Raw genomic sequence first — 15686 nt, 5'->3', positions numbered from 1 at the left:
GGAACATGTTTAAGAGATTTGAGTGAAGCTATCATATGAGAGGCAAGGTGCATTTGCACACTAATGACGTTTTCAACATAAGATAGGTTAATTAAGGCATAACCCCATTTTAATTTGAGGAGCATCTTTTAGAGATTTTCCAGTAAAATGTAGTCTTAAACATCCTATATTATTTTAATAAAAATTAATATCCATTTCTGATTTTTCTGCAATGATAGTAGTTTCTGGAATTAATTATGTGATAAATGTTATATTCATGTTTTCAAACTCATCATCACTTCTATTATTATTTTAGTTGCCAAACATGATAACATATTGTTATGTACACACTTACCTTAATGCCTACCTTGTGAGCAAATCATATAACTCCACTTTATGGCAATTCTTTTTATAAGTCTAAAAATATGTGGGACATATAATTCACACTTAAAATGTCTTTGGGATAACTCCATGTCTCATGTAACTTCGAGTTTCTGTGGCAACTGTGTCAGTTTTCTCTTTCCCATGAGTTCTTTCTATGTCTTATCAGCCAAAGTGCAGGAGGAGATTGAGCGTGTGATTGGCAGACACCGGAGCCCCTGCATGCAGGACAGGAGCCGCATGCCCTACACGGATGCTGTGATGCATGAGATCCAGAGATTCATCGACCTGGTCCCCACCAGTCTGCCCCGTGCCGTGACTCGTGATGTTAAATTCAGGAACTACCTCATCCCCAAGGTAAGAAGTTTTCTCCCACATTGCACTTCAGTGCTCTTGAAGTTCCCAAGTTCACAGTATTTTTCCAATGGGTACCAACCCAGTATGAGGTAAGATCGATTCTCATATGTGTGGCAGCCTGATGGACTTAGCACTGTGTCTAAACTATGTAACCTCAAACTAGAAACTTTCATATCTATGCTTCATATCTGGAAATGTGAGTCTTCCAAGTTTGTTCTCCATTTTCACGATCATTTTGGCTACTATTAGGTCTTTACATTTCCAAATATGTCAGTATCAGTTGTTAATTTTCCGAAACACTCTCCTAGAATTTTGGGGAGTGACATTAGATCAATAGGTCAATTCAGAAAGAATAGAGATGCTAACATGTACAGTAGTCCAGTACATATATTTTGTATATTTGTCCAATTTGGAGGGGACTTTCTTTGTTTTTCTAATAATATTTTGTTTTTATGTAATGGTTTACACACTTTTACCAGGTTTCTTTCCTGGTAATTAATATTCTGATTCTAATAAAAATAATGCAATTTTAAAATGTTTTTTCATTTCTTTTTTTTGGTGTATGAAAATGTAATTACAATTTCATTTTGATTGCTCTTGTCTTACAAGTTTGTTGCATTTAATAATTATTGCAAAAATTTGTGTGTATATTTATTTGGAATTTTTATGTTCATTAGACTATTTTGTTTTATTTCTTTTTTTCTAATTCTTGTAACCTTAATTTCTTTTCACTACATTTTTTCCCTCAAGAGGATTTAGAGGGAGCATTGAGCAGAACTGGTGATGGACATCCTTGCTTTTTTCTTATCTCTGGTAGTTGGTCATTTAATAGTAAGTTATTAATCATCATGGTTCATCTTGTTTTTGTTAGATATTGTCTTAGTTATCAGATGAAGGAAGTTTGCTTTCTTTTATCTTCATACCATGTCTTATTATCAATGTGTACTCAATTTAGACAATTAGATTCTATGTTTCTATTCATATACTGGTATATTTTCCTTCTGTTTCTCCACTAAATATGCACACTACAAGCCCACAAACACAAGTTGACCTCATCCTCTATCATTTGTAAAGGACATTTGTATTTAAATTTGTGAGAGGTGGTTCCCCAGTATTTCTTCCTTGAAATTTTCCTATCAGATTTCTGATATCAAGGTAATGCTGGTCTCATAAAATAAGTTGTGATGTTTTCTTTATTTTTGAATCTATTTTTATCACCTTCCTACCTTCCATTTTTCATTTGTGGATACCTGGTTATGTCCTTGGAATGTCTAATTAATATTTGGTTAAATACAAGTTATGTTTGAAAAAAATGTGGTTTCTGCTGATTTTGATCTTCAAGAAAGGGTTCTTTCCTCCCCTGCTAGTTTGTGACAATAATGTTTCATTTCTTACTGTGAGTCAGGAGTGGACACAGCATGCAGGAAAATTTAATGCAGCTGTCAGCTGACCTAGCTGAGGTTCTCCTAATTGTGCAATCCTGATAATCAATTTATATCTCAGCACCCTCCAAACTGACTTCTACACAAAGTTTGCAATCATACTTTCTTTTTTTGACAGGCAGAGTTAGACAGTGAGAGAGAGACATAGAGAAAGGTCTTCCTTCTGTTGGTTCACCCTCCAATGGCTGCCGCGGCCAGCGCACCGCACTGATCCGATGGCAGGAGCCAGGCGCTCCTCCTGGTCTCCCATGGGGTGCAGGGCCCAAGCACTTGGGCCATCCTCCACTGTCTTCCCGGGCCACAGCAGAGAGCTGGACTGGAAGAGGAACAACCGGGACAGAATCCAGCGCCCCAACTGGGACTAGAACCAGGGGTGCCGGCGCTGCAGGCGGAGGATTAGCCAAGTGAGCTGCAATGCCGGCAATCATACTTTCTAGTTGCTATACTCCAACCTCTTCCAATCCACTTGAGTCAGCACGTATTACTAATAAAATTACAAATATATAAGTATAAATAAAAATTCCATTCTCATAGAAGAAAAAAATAAGTATGAGTTCAGTAATGTGATAACTACTGACATTCTACACCAGAAGGAATTGCACAGGTTACCGTGAGGTAAAGGGCCTTCCCTCTATGCTAACAGATTTTGTAAAAGAATTGAGACTTCAATCCATGTGTTTTTGAAAAAGGGCACAACTAGAGCACTTTTCTTTTTCAATTTTGGGATCTGGAGTAATATTAGTCAAACTCGTTCTTGCCCACATTGCTAACTAATAGGTAATTACAATGGTAAATATATAATTGTTGAACACAATCTCCCTTGTCCACTGTGTCAGCTCCCAGGGAACTGCAGGAGAAAGTGTTGCACCTACTGAGCTCATCAGAGCCCTCTGCATAGTGACTCATGCTGTGACCGGCACCTTTGAGTTGACCTCTTCTTTTTGTATGGGACAACCTAGTAACACAATATGCAATGCTTGGTAGCTGATTCTATCTGCATTCTTGTGATTCATATTCTTATACTACAGGGAAAAACCACTGACTTAGGTAGAAATAATAGTCTAAGACAGGTTGGAAGACACATTCTGTAACAAGTCATAAAGTAAATATTTTAGCTTTTTAGGCAATAGGATCTCTCCAGCCAATATTCAATTCTTCCATTGTAACACAAAAGCTGTCTTAGTTTATATGTAAATAAATGAAGAAGGTGTGTTCAGATATTCGTGGACAGTGAAATTTTCAATATTATTTTCATGTATCACAAAGTATTATATATCTTTTAATATTTTTCAATTTAAAATGCTTAGCTCAAGGGATTTATAAGAAATATGACAAGATTAGTATGGACTGTGATTAGCTGATAATTGGTCTGAGAAAGCCACGTCCAGTGGACTTTCTTTAGTGATGGCAAAGCTGTATATCTTTATTGTCCTATAAAGAAATCATTAGCCATAGATGCTTGTTGAGTACCTGTTACATTACAAATGTAATCGAATAAATGAATTTTACTTTTATTTACTTTCAACTAATTAATATTAAATGTAAGTAACTATATATGGCACATGGATACTCTATTGGATAGCACAAATATAAAGTGTTTTTCATAATATGGTGAGAAATCCTTTACCAATAAAATCTTCAAGAAAATAAAAGTTTAGGGGCCAGCACCGTGACTCACTTGGTTAATCCTCCGCCTGCGGCACCGGCATCCCATATGGGCGCCGGGTTCTAGTCCCGGTTATTCCTCTTCCAGTCCAGCTCTCTGCTGTGGCCCAGGAAGGCAGTGGAGGATGGCCCAAGTGCTTGGGCCCTGCACCTGCATGGCAGACCAGGAGGAAGCACCTGGCTCCTACCTTCGGATAGGCGCAGCGCCAGCCATAGCGGCCATATTAGGAGTGAACCAACGGAAGGAAGACCTTTCTCTATGTCTCTCTCACTGTCTATAACTCTACCTGTCAAATAAATTTTAAAAAAAAGTTTGGAATATTATTGGGCAGCTAAAACTTTAACTAAACTGAGGTGAATAATTTATTTTCTTATTTTTTAAAGTTTGGATGAATATTCATGTTTTCTAAAATACAAGATGTTCTCTTACACAATATTTCCATACAATATGTTAAGAGTACCACACTTTCTACAGTGTTTACACTGCAAACATCTAACATGCCAAAAAAAATCTGAAAATAGAAACACATTTGGTTCCTGAGTTTTCACTTAAGGCATAGGGTATTTATAAACTCTAAAATGATAAGTGCTCATTTTTTGGACTGAAGTATGATGACTATAAGCATAATTTTGAGATACCTGATAAAAAATAATTAGAGGAGGAATTATTTGTACTTTTGAGTCCTATCAAAAATGTCTTATAGCACAAGGTATCAAAGATTTACCATTACATTTTTCTAAAAATTTTATAGCTCTAGGGCATATATTTGGATCAATGGTCCATTTCAAGTTAACTTTTATTTATGTGTGAATTACTGGCCTTGCAAAATTTCACTTCTTATCAATTGCTGCATATCTATGCTACATTTAAAATTTCCAAGTTCCTAACACATTCTTTATATTCTTTTCCATTACAATTTAGTATTCAATCAAGGAACAAAGACACTTTGTTTATCTTGTCTCTTAGTCTTCTATATTCAAGCATGGCTCCCTTTCCTTTGTAATTTCCTTTGTAAATTTCTTCTAATACAATGACAGTAAGAAGAGGACAAATAGATTGTCAGGTAAAATGTTTCTCATCTGGCTTTAGGGATTGCTTTTTTTTTTTTTTTTTTTTTTTTTTTTTTGACAGGCAGAGTGGACAGTGAGAGAGAGAAAGAGAAACAGAGAGAAAGGTCTTCCTTGCCGTTGGTTTACCCTCCAATGGCCGCCGCCGCGGCCGGCGTGCTGCGGCCAGCGCACCGCGCTGATCCGATGGCAGGAGCCAGGCGCTCCTCCTGGTCTCCCATGGGGTGCAGGGCCCAAGCACTTGGGCCATCCTCCATGCACTCCCTGGCCACAGCAGAGAGCTGGCCTGGAAGAGGGGCAACCGGGACAGAATCCGGCGTCCCGACTGGGATTAGAACCCGGTGTGCCGGCGCCGCAAGGCAGAGGATTAGCCTAGTGAGCCGGGGCGCTGGCCCTAGGGATTGCTTTTTAATGATTATATTTCAGTTACAATTTTGATAAGAAAACCATATGCTGCTGCGTATGCCCTCACTGAATTGGAGATAGGGCACAATGCTGGTACATTTCCCATAATGGTTGGTTTTAAAGGACCTCATTTAGTCAGGTACTTTTTACCATATCTCATCTCTCTGTGTTTATCAGCTAATTAATAAACAAATGTGGCATGGCATTTTAAGAAGGTGTGAATATCCCACTTCACAAACAATTCATCCAAAACTTTTATGATTGGTGATCTTTGACTGAATTTTTGAAAATGCTAATTTTTATAATTAATCATTCCTTATGAATATTTTTGCCTTACATTTATCTGTAAAAAAGAAAGAACTCTGTCACATTTTTAATTAAGAGAGAAAATTTCATTTCAATGATATTCACTTTTATTTCATTTTTAAATTGTACTTGCTATCATCTAGCAAGAGGAAAATTTTCTAATCAGATCAAATCTCTTGTCTAAGAAGCCTTCAAAAAGACCCTGTGTACATTTCAGGAGCCAGCAGAGTCTTCATTTTTAAACCATAATCACATACAAAATATGTGAAACTGAAGGGATTCAAAAGGGCAATAGGTAGGGATAGACCCTATTGTCTATGTGGTGCCCCTATGTGGTGATAAGGAGGAGAACAAACACAGATGGTTTGACATCTAAGTACTGAAGTATTGAGAACTTCAAATGCAATTGTATGCTGTCATAGCAAGATCATTGCCACTGACCTTAAATTCATGCGTGTTTTTTTTTTCCCTTTGTATGTCTAGTTGGAAATGTCATTGTTTTTTCCTTGGTGAGCGTTTGCTCAACTAGAGATCAAAAAGATGACACTAATTAATCTCCAAAATCTGTTCCAGCTCCATGACCTCATTATAACTCAGCTTATCTGTGCCTATTCATTCCAGGGGACAAATATAATAACATCACTGACATCAGTGTTACATGATGACAAAGAATTCCCCAACCCAGAGAGCTTTGACCCTGGCCACTTCCTGGACAAGAGTGGCAACTTTAAGAAGAGTGACTACTTCATGCCTTTCTCAACAGGTAATAGAAATTAATTCACTAATACAGAAGACAAATTAACTTCATGATGTCAGATGACCTTTATGATGTCTATTCTGGGACTGGTAGGACTGGTAGGACTGTTTATGGTGCATGATTGCAAATACCAACCTAAATGCTGGATGCTCATGCACTTTCCCACCCTCATTGAAAAAAAAAAAAAACAAACCACTTTTTTTTCCAAAGTAAGAGAGGTAGTGAAAAGATTGAATTCTGCCTCTCAATATATCACTCACCTATGCATAATTCCTCCTTCTAGAAACTCACACTGTGTCAGGCTAGAAAAGTAGTGAATAATGATTCAAGTTATCTATGCTTCATTGCTGAATAACACCAGAAAGGATGAGAATCTACTTCCTGAAGAGTCATGGAGAGCAATTGGAAAAGTCAGGCACAGAAAGATGAGAACTGGATGATCTCAACTATTCTTGTGAAGATGGATCAGAAATTACAAGTGCCTCTTAATCAGAAGGAAAAGCGTGAGATAAAGGTTGAGACAGCATGGTGTGTTGGAGACTGATGAAGAGTGGGTATGGCTAGACAAGAGACTAAATGGATGGTGTGAACAGAAGGAAAGATGATGGAATGGAATACCAAAGAGGAAGCAAGGGAATAAGCAATCAGGGTGTGTTTCTAAAAAAGTATTGAAGGAAAGTTGGCAAAGAGCTGACATTGTATAACTTTTAGTTGACTGACAAGTGCTTAATAATGAAGATATTAGGTGTATATAAAGAATTTCCATCCATTTTCTCATCTGTAAAATCAACCATCCTTCCAGCTGTCCTTTATATTTGCCTGCCATCCATCCATTAGGTTAGCCATCAAATAGTAATGACATAATTTTTTTTGTATCAAAGGAACCTATTATTCAGGGATTATCTGTCCTCTGTGTTGTTACTTTCAGGAAAACGTATTTGTGTGGGAGAGGGCTTGGTCCGCATGGAGCTGTTTTTATTCCTCACCACCATTTTACAGAACTTTAAGCTAAAACCTCTGGTTGATCCAAAGGACATCAACATCACCCCAGTTGTCAATGGATTTGCTTCTGTGCCTCCTCCATATCAGCTCTGTTTCATTCCTGTCTGAAGAAGGACTGATTCCCTGGCTGCATCCGGGCTGCTGTTTGAAACTCCTCCTAAACCGGAGCGTCATTCATCTCCTTCTCCCTATGTGGGATGCCTTCTCTGACTTCCCATCCTACATATTCCCATTCCTTCACTATCCATTGACCAACCAATTTCCTTTGATGGAAACTTCCTGGTATTTCACGAATACAAACATATACTTCCTAGTCTTCATACTCTCTATACATATATTCTTCACTCTATATTTTGATACTTAGGAGTTATTACTGAAGTATCACTAAAAATAGCTCAGAACTTGAAAAGTATTATGTTAAGTAAAAGGAAACAGTCATAGAAAAACAAAACTTTGATCTCAGTTACACATATAGAATCTAAAATTTGAATTCACAGAAGTAGACAAGAGAATGGAGTTCGATCAAAGCTGGTGTAGAGATGGGGTTGGATGAGGAAAGAGGAGAAGTTAGCTAACGAGCATAATACTTCAGTTAGTCTGACAGGAGGAAAAAGTTTTTCATGATCTGTTCCACAATATGATAACTATAGCTACTAATAACTTATTGTATATTTTAAAATTGTGAAAACAAGTTCCTAATGTTCTCATCACATATAAAGAATAACTATGTGAGATAATGGTCATGTTAACTTTTCCTGATCTAATCTTCTTACAGTGAATATATGTGTCAAAACCTCACATTGTACCCTAAAAATATTTACAATTATTGTTTGTCAATGAAAAATACATGAAAGTGGATTAAAAATGTAAATTAAAACCAAGTTTCTTATGCTTTAACTCTTCTTGTTTAGCAAATAAAAATGTACTATTCAAGTGTTAAAAAAGTATGGGCTACCCTGACATAAAGTCAGTTTCGCAATGATGCCTATGAGTTTCTTACTGGAATTTCTAATCTCACCTTCATTGACGCCTTCCCCATTATTTAAGTTCTTCATTTTTCTGGCTCTGCTTTTTGACACTTTGCATGTTGGTGTTACTCATCCTTTCTCATAAACCAAGTATATAGCATGGGTGTTTGCACTAGTGTAGATAACTACTATAGCAAATTAACACAAATGTGGTGACTTAAAGCAATATAAATTTAGGCTCTTCCAAATCCAGATTTGAATATCTAATGTCAGTTGCACTGGGCTGAGATCAAGAGATCAGCATTGCTAATCCTGTCCAAAAGCTCAAAGAGAAAAAACATACATTTCCCAGTCTTTTCCAGCTTCTAAAGGTTGCCAGCATTCCTTGGCTCCAGAGTCATTATTGCTTCACTCCAATCCCAATCATCACATTTTCTGCTGACTATTATCTTCTCATTTTCCTATATTAAGTCTTTTGTGATTACACTGGCTCATCCTGAATAATCTTCCCTTGTCGAGATCTTTAACAGAAGCATATCTACAATGTCCTTTTCATCATGTGAAGTAATGAATTCAAAAATTCAAAGACAAGATTCCAAGGATTAGCACGGAGACACTTTTGGTGGTGACGTCATTATTGAGCCTGAAGCACTACTCTATTGCCCATTTTGCAAACAGACAACTGAGGCAGTGCTATTTAAGGCATCTTCTTCAAGATCATACACCTTTTAAGTTGCAGGGTCAAGTTGAATCAGGTCAACATGGCTGGAAAGCAGAGCTTGCTAACAACTGTGATCTTAACCCATGAGGGGTTTATTCTTTATTATTCATTTTCTTCCCCTACAATACATCTTCCATTGTCAGCCCTTGTTGCCTAGTTTAAGTTTGGTTCCTATTGAAACCCATGGCCATGGTGTGTAAACGTGGCAGCAGAAGACCTGCCTACCTTGAGAATTTCATATCAGTGGACATCTAGGTTTGTGGCAATTGCTTCAGATGCTGAAAATTTTCATGGAAGACTCCACTGCCAATGAGAGAGCAAGTCTCACTGATTGTGTATCAGTGTGTGATGGTGGAGGTTACTGGGATGGTTTAGGTGTCCACAGCTTGCTTTTGGAACTCAAAGAAAGGCTTTCTGTACGTGAGACAAAGAAACTAAGAGTAGCCATTCTCTAGTAAAGTGCAATGCATCTAAGAATTTTGGCTGGATTAGAAGATGCAGATCATCTTGTGACCTGGACATGTCCACACGTGCACTGAGGAATGTTAAATGCATTGTAGAAAACATCAGTGAAAAAAAACTCAATATTCATAGAAAGAACTGTTGATGTCTACTCCTCCAAGGAAAGTCAGATTCAGGAAGATGAAACCAATTCCGTTAAAAACGTAAAAAGAGCTAGAACACAGTCAACACTATGACAGGGAACTGAAAAAGGATTGGAGTCACTTCACGGAGCTCTGGGATCTGGAGGGAGAACCTGGTCACATCTCTGAAAGACACAGCTCAGGTAAAAGTCCTGGCAACTTCCCTAGGGAAAGTGAACACAGGAGACAATGTGGAATCAGGATATAGAGGGAATGGTGGAGACCCAGCAAAGGGCTTCAAGAGGACAGAGGGAGGCTGCAGAGTTGCGTGGCCATTTAAACAATCAAAATAATAAGAACTCAGTTAACACCAACATGGCTGAAGAAGAGAAAAAAGCCCACTTGACAGGTGACATCAAATTGTTCAGTCTGAGAAAGCCTCCATCAGATGTGCATACTGATATCTTGAGGAAGGAGGAAATGAAGTGACTGAGCTTCATCCACAGGAAAAGGGGGAGAGCATCGCAGGTGTTCCCCAACAAGGCAGGTCAAGATTTGCAGCAAGAGGTGGGAAGTTCTCAAGACAATGATGAGTTATACTCCTACAGAAAAAAAAAAAAAAAAACACACACACACATCTTTTAAAGGGCAGCTGGGAAAAAGGCTTTAATCTTCTCCATGGCAGATTTTTCACATAAAATGAAAGATCATGACCACATTTGTAAACAAATCAAGTGGCTGAAGGAAACTTCAGGATCTCCAGACAGAAGGTTGTATATCTGAAACAAAGGGTCACCCAGACAGCAATGAATCTTGCATAGCTGTTAAAATATTGCACAACATTCCATAAAAACATACTGTATTCTGTAAAAACATACAAATACATCAAATGAAACAAAAATTTTAAAATTAATTAAAATAAATAAGAAAAAAATCGTTAACTCCAAATATAGACATTCTAGTTCCCCATGTTCCCTGTGAAGTATTTGTCTTTGAGCCTCTTCTGTTTGCCTGCCATGTTTCTGATGCACCTAAAATGAACGTCCCTGGTAAGAAGCCCTCTACCTCCCCAATTCTCAAGAGTCATGGGTGTAGTCACCTGAACCTGCTTCCACCAAGTAAACCTTGTTCTCGTTTCTCTCTGGGATTTTCCCTGGAGACCTCCATCACCATCCATAAAATGGCAGTGAGTAACCTCAGGTTCACTCAGTTTTATACCACTTACTTGTATCAATCTGAAACAAAGCATGAACCATAAAACACCAGTTATCTCCCTTTTGTTGGAAATATTTTTGAAATCTATTTATGTAATTTTTTAACTTTCTTTTAAAGTCTTTATATCCAATGCCTCAGGTGTTCACAGCACCAGCCTAGACTGTTCTTCTCCTGGCCTCCCTTACCTCTCTTCCATTGTTAATTTTCTGGGCCTACGTCCCCATCCTGGTCCCAACTTTTGCTTCTGGGTAACTCATATTTACAAAGGCCAATTGATTTTTCCCCAGAAACCTTCTATTTAAGGTATACAAACTTCATGTATCTCATAAGTACAACTTTAGGAACATAGTGACTCTTCCCACTATACGGGCCCTCCCACCCGCACTCCCACACTTCTTTCCCCCTCTCCTGTTCCCATTCTTATTTACTAAGATATATTTTCAATTAACTTTATACACATAAGTTAATTCTATACTAAGTAAAGAGTTCAACAAATAGTATAAAAAATTGTTCTTCAACAGTCAAGACGAGGGCTGTTCAAAGTCATTACAACCAAAGTGTCAATTTTACTTCTATAGATTACCTTTTAGGTGCTCATTTTAATACCCATCCTGGAAAACATTTCTTGAGTAAGTATTTTATTCCCATGAGCCTTGCTCATCTGTATTCCTTTCACAGAAAGCCCAGCAGATGACAAGATAGAAGCCACTTTTGGGGTATGGGGAATAGCAAACCAATATTTAAAAGTCACAAAAGGGAGTTCTTGGCTACAAACCTAAGATATAAGAGATTAAGTGACCACTACCCACAGTGGCCAGAGTGGGAAACACTCTAAAGTGCAGCCTCACTTGATAAATTCAGAAAGTGGAGATGTAAAGAGGCTGATGTCTCTGGGCAGTAGCCCCTCTCTGGATGGCCCTCTCATGGCAAGACAGTTTTCTCCACTTCAATTTTTCAATTAAGTAAAATCTATGAAATATATTTTCCTCTCTCTTTGGTTGTTTACATGACCACCTATGGTGGTCTTAATGGCCCTTATTGAGAGTGGTGGCCTCCCTTTTGGTTCTTATTGACCACATTGTCTTCTGTTTCACTCAGTATCAGGGGATGGACAGCTACAGAAGCAAGGGAAGGCAGCCATACAGGGTCGCAGACCTTGTCAGTACCTCCACAAATGTTGTACCACTATATATATCCCCATCAAAGGAGGTCCCCCTCTTGGGTTGGGAAGCCTACTAGCTCTTGAATATAGCCACTCAAATCAGTGGGTAATTAGAGTGTAACCCTCCCTACATACAGCTAGTTAGCCTCATGTGGATCCAGTCTTTACTTGACATCTCCCATGAGGATGTTACTCCCTTCTGCCTCTCCTAACAAACCGGTCAGTTTGAGCAATGCATTGAGACCAGAGTGAATGTAATGTTGACTGGTAGTTCCAATTAGGAAGAGCAATAGCAGTTTGGTGTTGACCTTGGTTGCCTCTCTTGCCCTATTAAAGCTGCAATTGGTGGGAATTACTTCTTCTTATCACCCATACAACGAGGACAGGATCTGGCAGCACGCAACAGACAACAGATAGTAGCACACAGCAGAACAGATGTACAGTAGCAAGCCCAGAGCAATTCCTGATGATGTTAGCCGTGTGGCAGAGCCTGTTAGCAAGCAGAAAGTGATACAGAGACATTTTGCTATTCCCCTGATGGTTCTGACCACACGTTCTTCTCCTTGCACCAATTGTGTTTGCAAATGTTCTGTTTGCTTTCAAATTTGGTTTTAACATCTCTTTTCCAAGAATGACCAAAAAGCAAGATAACCATCTTGACCAGGAAAAACTTAGTTTTGGTTGTCATTTAGATGAAAGACAGCAGGTGAAATGAAAATGCATAAAACAGAAGGAATGTCTTACTTAGAGTTCCAGTGAGGTTGATGTGCTGATAGGGACTCACGTGAAGGCTGAAGATTACAGAAAGCTCACTCACCTGGAGAGAGAAATAGGACCTGCAGAATTGTGCCTTTATAAGGGTCCATGGGTGTTAACCCTCAGAATTTCCACTGGAGATGTGGGTTGACAGTCTAAATAAAATACGCAAAAATTAGGATCTCTTTTACATCACTCTTGTATTGACCATTAGATTTTATTACGATCAGTTAGATGAGCAACAAGAAGGCCATACCTCAAACAACCACATGGGAAGAGGGTATTCTCACTAGTCCCTAGACACCAAGTTTACAGGAAATGTTGCATCCTTCTGTCTGCCCAGTCAGGGAGAAACAAACCTTTTTTGGAAAAATATAAATATAATCTGAAATTGCATTTTTTTCATGTATTGGTCTTTAACCAAAAATTGACATCATTCCAAAGACAACTATGTGGCCATCACGAGAAGAACTGAGAGAAGCAGAAGGCAAAACAAGATAGATCCATGCCCCCACTCCATTTTATGAGGCCAGTATTACTATGATATCAGAAATCTGTCAAAAATTGTGGAGGGAAAATTACAGAATATCTCCTAAGTATTTAAACACCCCTGTGTTCCAGGATGTAGAATGGACCCAAGCCTGGACTCCAGTCCTGACACAGCCACTACTCTGGTGGGCTTTGCTTCCCTGACACTAAGTTCCCTCATTTCCAGAACAACACCATTGTTGTTCCTTAAATGATCAACAGAGGGCAGCACTGAGATGTAATTACACAGCGAAGACGCTAAACGCTTAAGGCAGTAACTTAAATGAACCTTGCTAAGTAAGAAAGCCAATCTACACAATCTGCCTAATGTATGATGCCAACTGTAGGATATTCAGGAAAAGGCATAGCTATGGAGAAAGCAAAGAGACCTGTAGTTGCCAGGGCTCACAGGGCAAGGCAGAGGCAATGAATAAGGAGTGCAGAGGACGTTAAGTCAGTGAAACTATTCTGTATGGCATGTCAGGATAAATGACACTATAGATTCTGCCAAACCTATGAATTATATCGTACCACGAATGAACTCTAAGAGGCGCCTTTCTCTGAAGGGAGGAAGGAACCTCCACTGTGATATGGTCTTGACTAAACAAATTCAGAGCTGGTGAACTCAAGGGGCTTCCATAGCCTAGACAGCTCATAGCAAGAGTCTCGGGTGACTCATAAATAAGAGTGCCAATTGTTAAATCAACAACGGGAGTCACTGGGTTCATGCTCCCCACGTAGGATCTCTGTCCTTAATGTGTTTAACTATGAAACTCAAAAACAACACTACTAGTCGAACAATACCCTATACCTGGTTCGGTTGTGTGAGTGCAGCCTGTTGAAATCCCTGCTTAGTATATACTAAGTTGATCTTCAGTATATGAAGGTAATTGAAAATGAAACGTGATGAAGGGCGGGATGGGAGAGGGAGTGGGAGAGGGGAGGGCCACGGGAGGGAGGGAGGTTGTGGGGGGAAGCCACAACAATACAAAAGTTGCATTGTATATTCTACTTAAAACTATTGGTTGAACTCTGTAATTAATACACAATTACTCTTAGGTGTTTAATTAATGCTATAACTAGTACCCAAATAGTATTTTACACTTTGTGTTTCTGTGTGGGAGCAAAATGTGGAAATCTTTACTTAACATACGCTAAATTGATCTTCTGTATATAAAGATAATTGAAAATTAATCTTGATGTGAAGGGAAGGGGGGAGGGAGTGAGAGAGGGGAGCATTGTGGGTGGGAGGGAAGTTATGGGGGGGAGGAAACTATTGTAATCCATAAGCTGTACTTTGGAAATTTATGCTCATTAAATAAAAAAAAGAAAAAAAAATGAACTCTAATTTGAATTGTGGGCATTGATTAATAATGATGTATCAGCTTCGGCTTATTAGTTTTAACAAATGAGTCTCACAAATACATGATATTAAAAAGGGAAATTGTGAGAAGAAATATATTGAAATTCTAGATTTTCTGTTTAGGTTTTAAGCTAATGCTTATCTTAAAATTCCTCTAAGAAATAGTCCATAAATTATAAAACACAGTCCTACAAATTAAATAAGACACCAGATATAGAAAACAGAACACTCAACATAAAGCTAATATGGAACTTCAGAAAAATTTATGAATAGTGTAAAGTAGAAAAAAAACATAGAAGTATAGAAGTGCTAAAGACTGATCCAGAAGTGAATAATAAAAATCCTGGATGCAAAAATCAGATAAAACAGAGAGGAAGAATTCAACTCCATTAAAAAATTTAAGGGAGTTTTCTTTAATAAATGACTGAGTTACAGCATTAAAGGGACTCAGCATGTTGGATGAGGCATTTTTCCAAAGTGAAATTTAAAACCTTCCCTGGCCATTCATTATCCATGACAAAACATCCTCTAAATACTACCCTTAGGAAGGAACCTTCTGCTGTCTCTTGCCATAGAGGTACAGAAAACGCTGCACCAGGGCAGAGTGTTTGATCTTTCAAATGACTCCAGTGGCTGACTTGATCTTCCCTAGGAAATTAGGACAAACTCATGGAACTGGGTTTATTACTTAATATTAGTAAGGGAAACTGTAGTAAGACAATGCAATAGAATGAGCACAACCTCAGTGATGTTTACCTAATAAAACCAGCTTGAATATAAATATATTGGCCAGATACAAAGTGAAAGGGTATAAAATAACTGCATAAAAATTTTTAGCTAAAAGTATGTCAGTAGATTTTGATAATGCTATTGAATGAAAAAGAGTATATTGATTGAGGGTGCTACTTGTGTTTCAGGATTTTTGTATTAAGTACATATCAGGCTGAGAGAACATAGGAGGTGACTTTTCTGTTTTCTGGGGTTGGAGATGTCCAAGGGAAAACCCAGGGATAGCAGAACATCAATG

General features: G+C 38.3%; 1 protein-coding gene across 1 annotated transcript in view; it reads left to right on the top strand.

The window, feature by feature from the left end:
* Positions 1–8300, top strand: part of LOC100353460 (cytochrome P450 2C18) — a 33747-nt gene extending 25447 nt beyond the window's left edge. The window contains exons 7-9 of the mRNA XM_008270238.5: positions 530–717; positions 6225–6366; positions 7289–8300. Of these exons, the coding sequence (XP_008268460.3) occupies positions 530–717; positions 6225–6366; positions 7289–7470 (512 nt within the window). The 3' untranslated portion in view covers positions 7471–8300. The remainder of the gene's footprint in view (positions 1–529; positions 718–6224; positions 6367–7288) is intronic.
* Positions 8301–15686: the final 7386 nt, after the last annotated feature.

Source organism: Oryctolagus cuniculus, chromosome 15 (genome assembly GCF_051225735.1).
Source record: "Oryctolagus cuniculus isolate XC-2025 breed Fujian yellow rabbit chromosome 15, ASM5122573v1, whole genome shotgun sequence".
Lineage (NCBI taxonomy): Eukaryota > Metazoa > Chordata > Mammalia > Lagomorpha > Leporidae > Oryctolagus > Oryctolagus cuniculus.
This window is presented reverse-complemented; position numbering and strand designations above follow the sequence as displayed.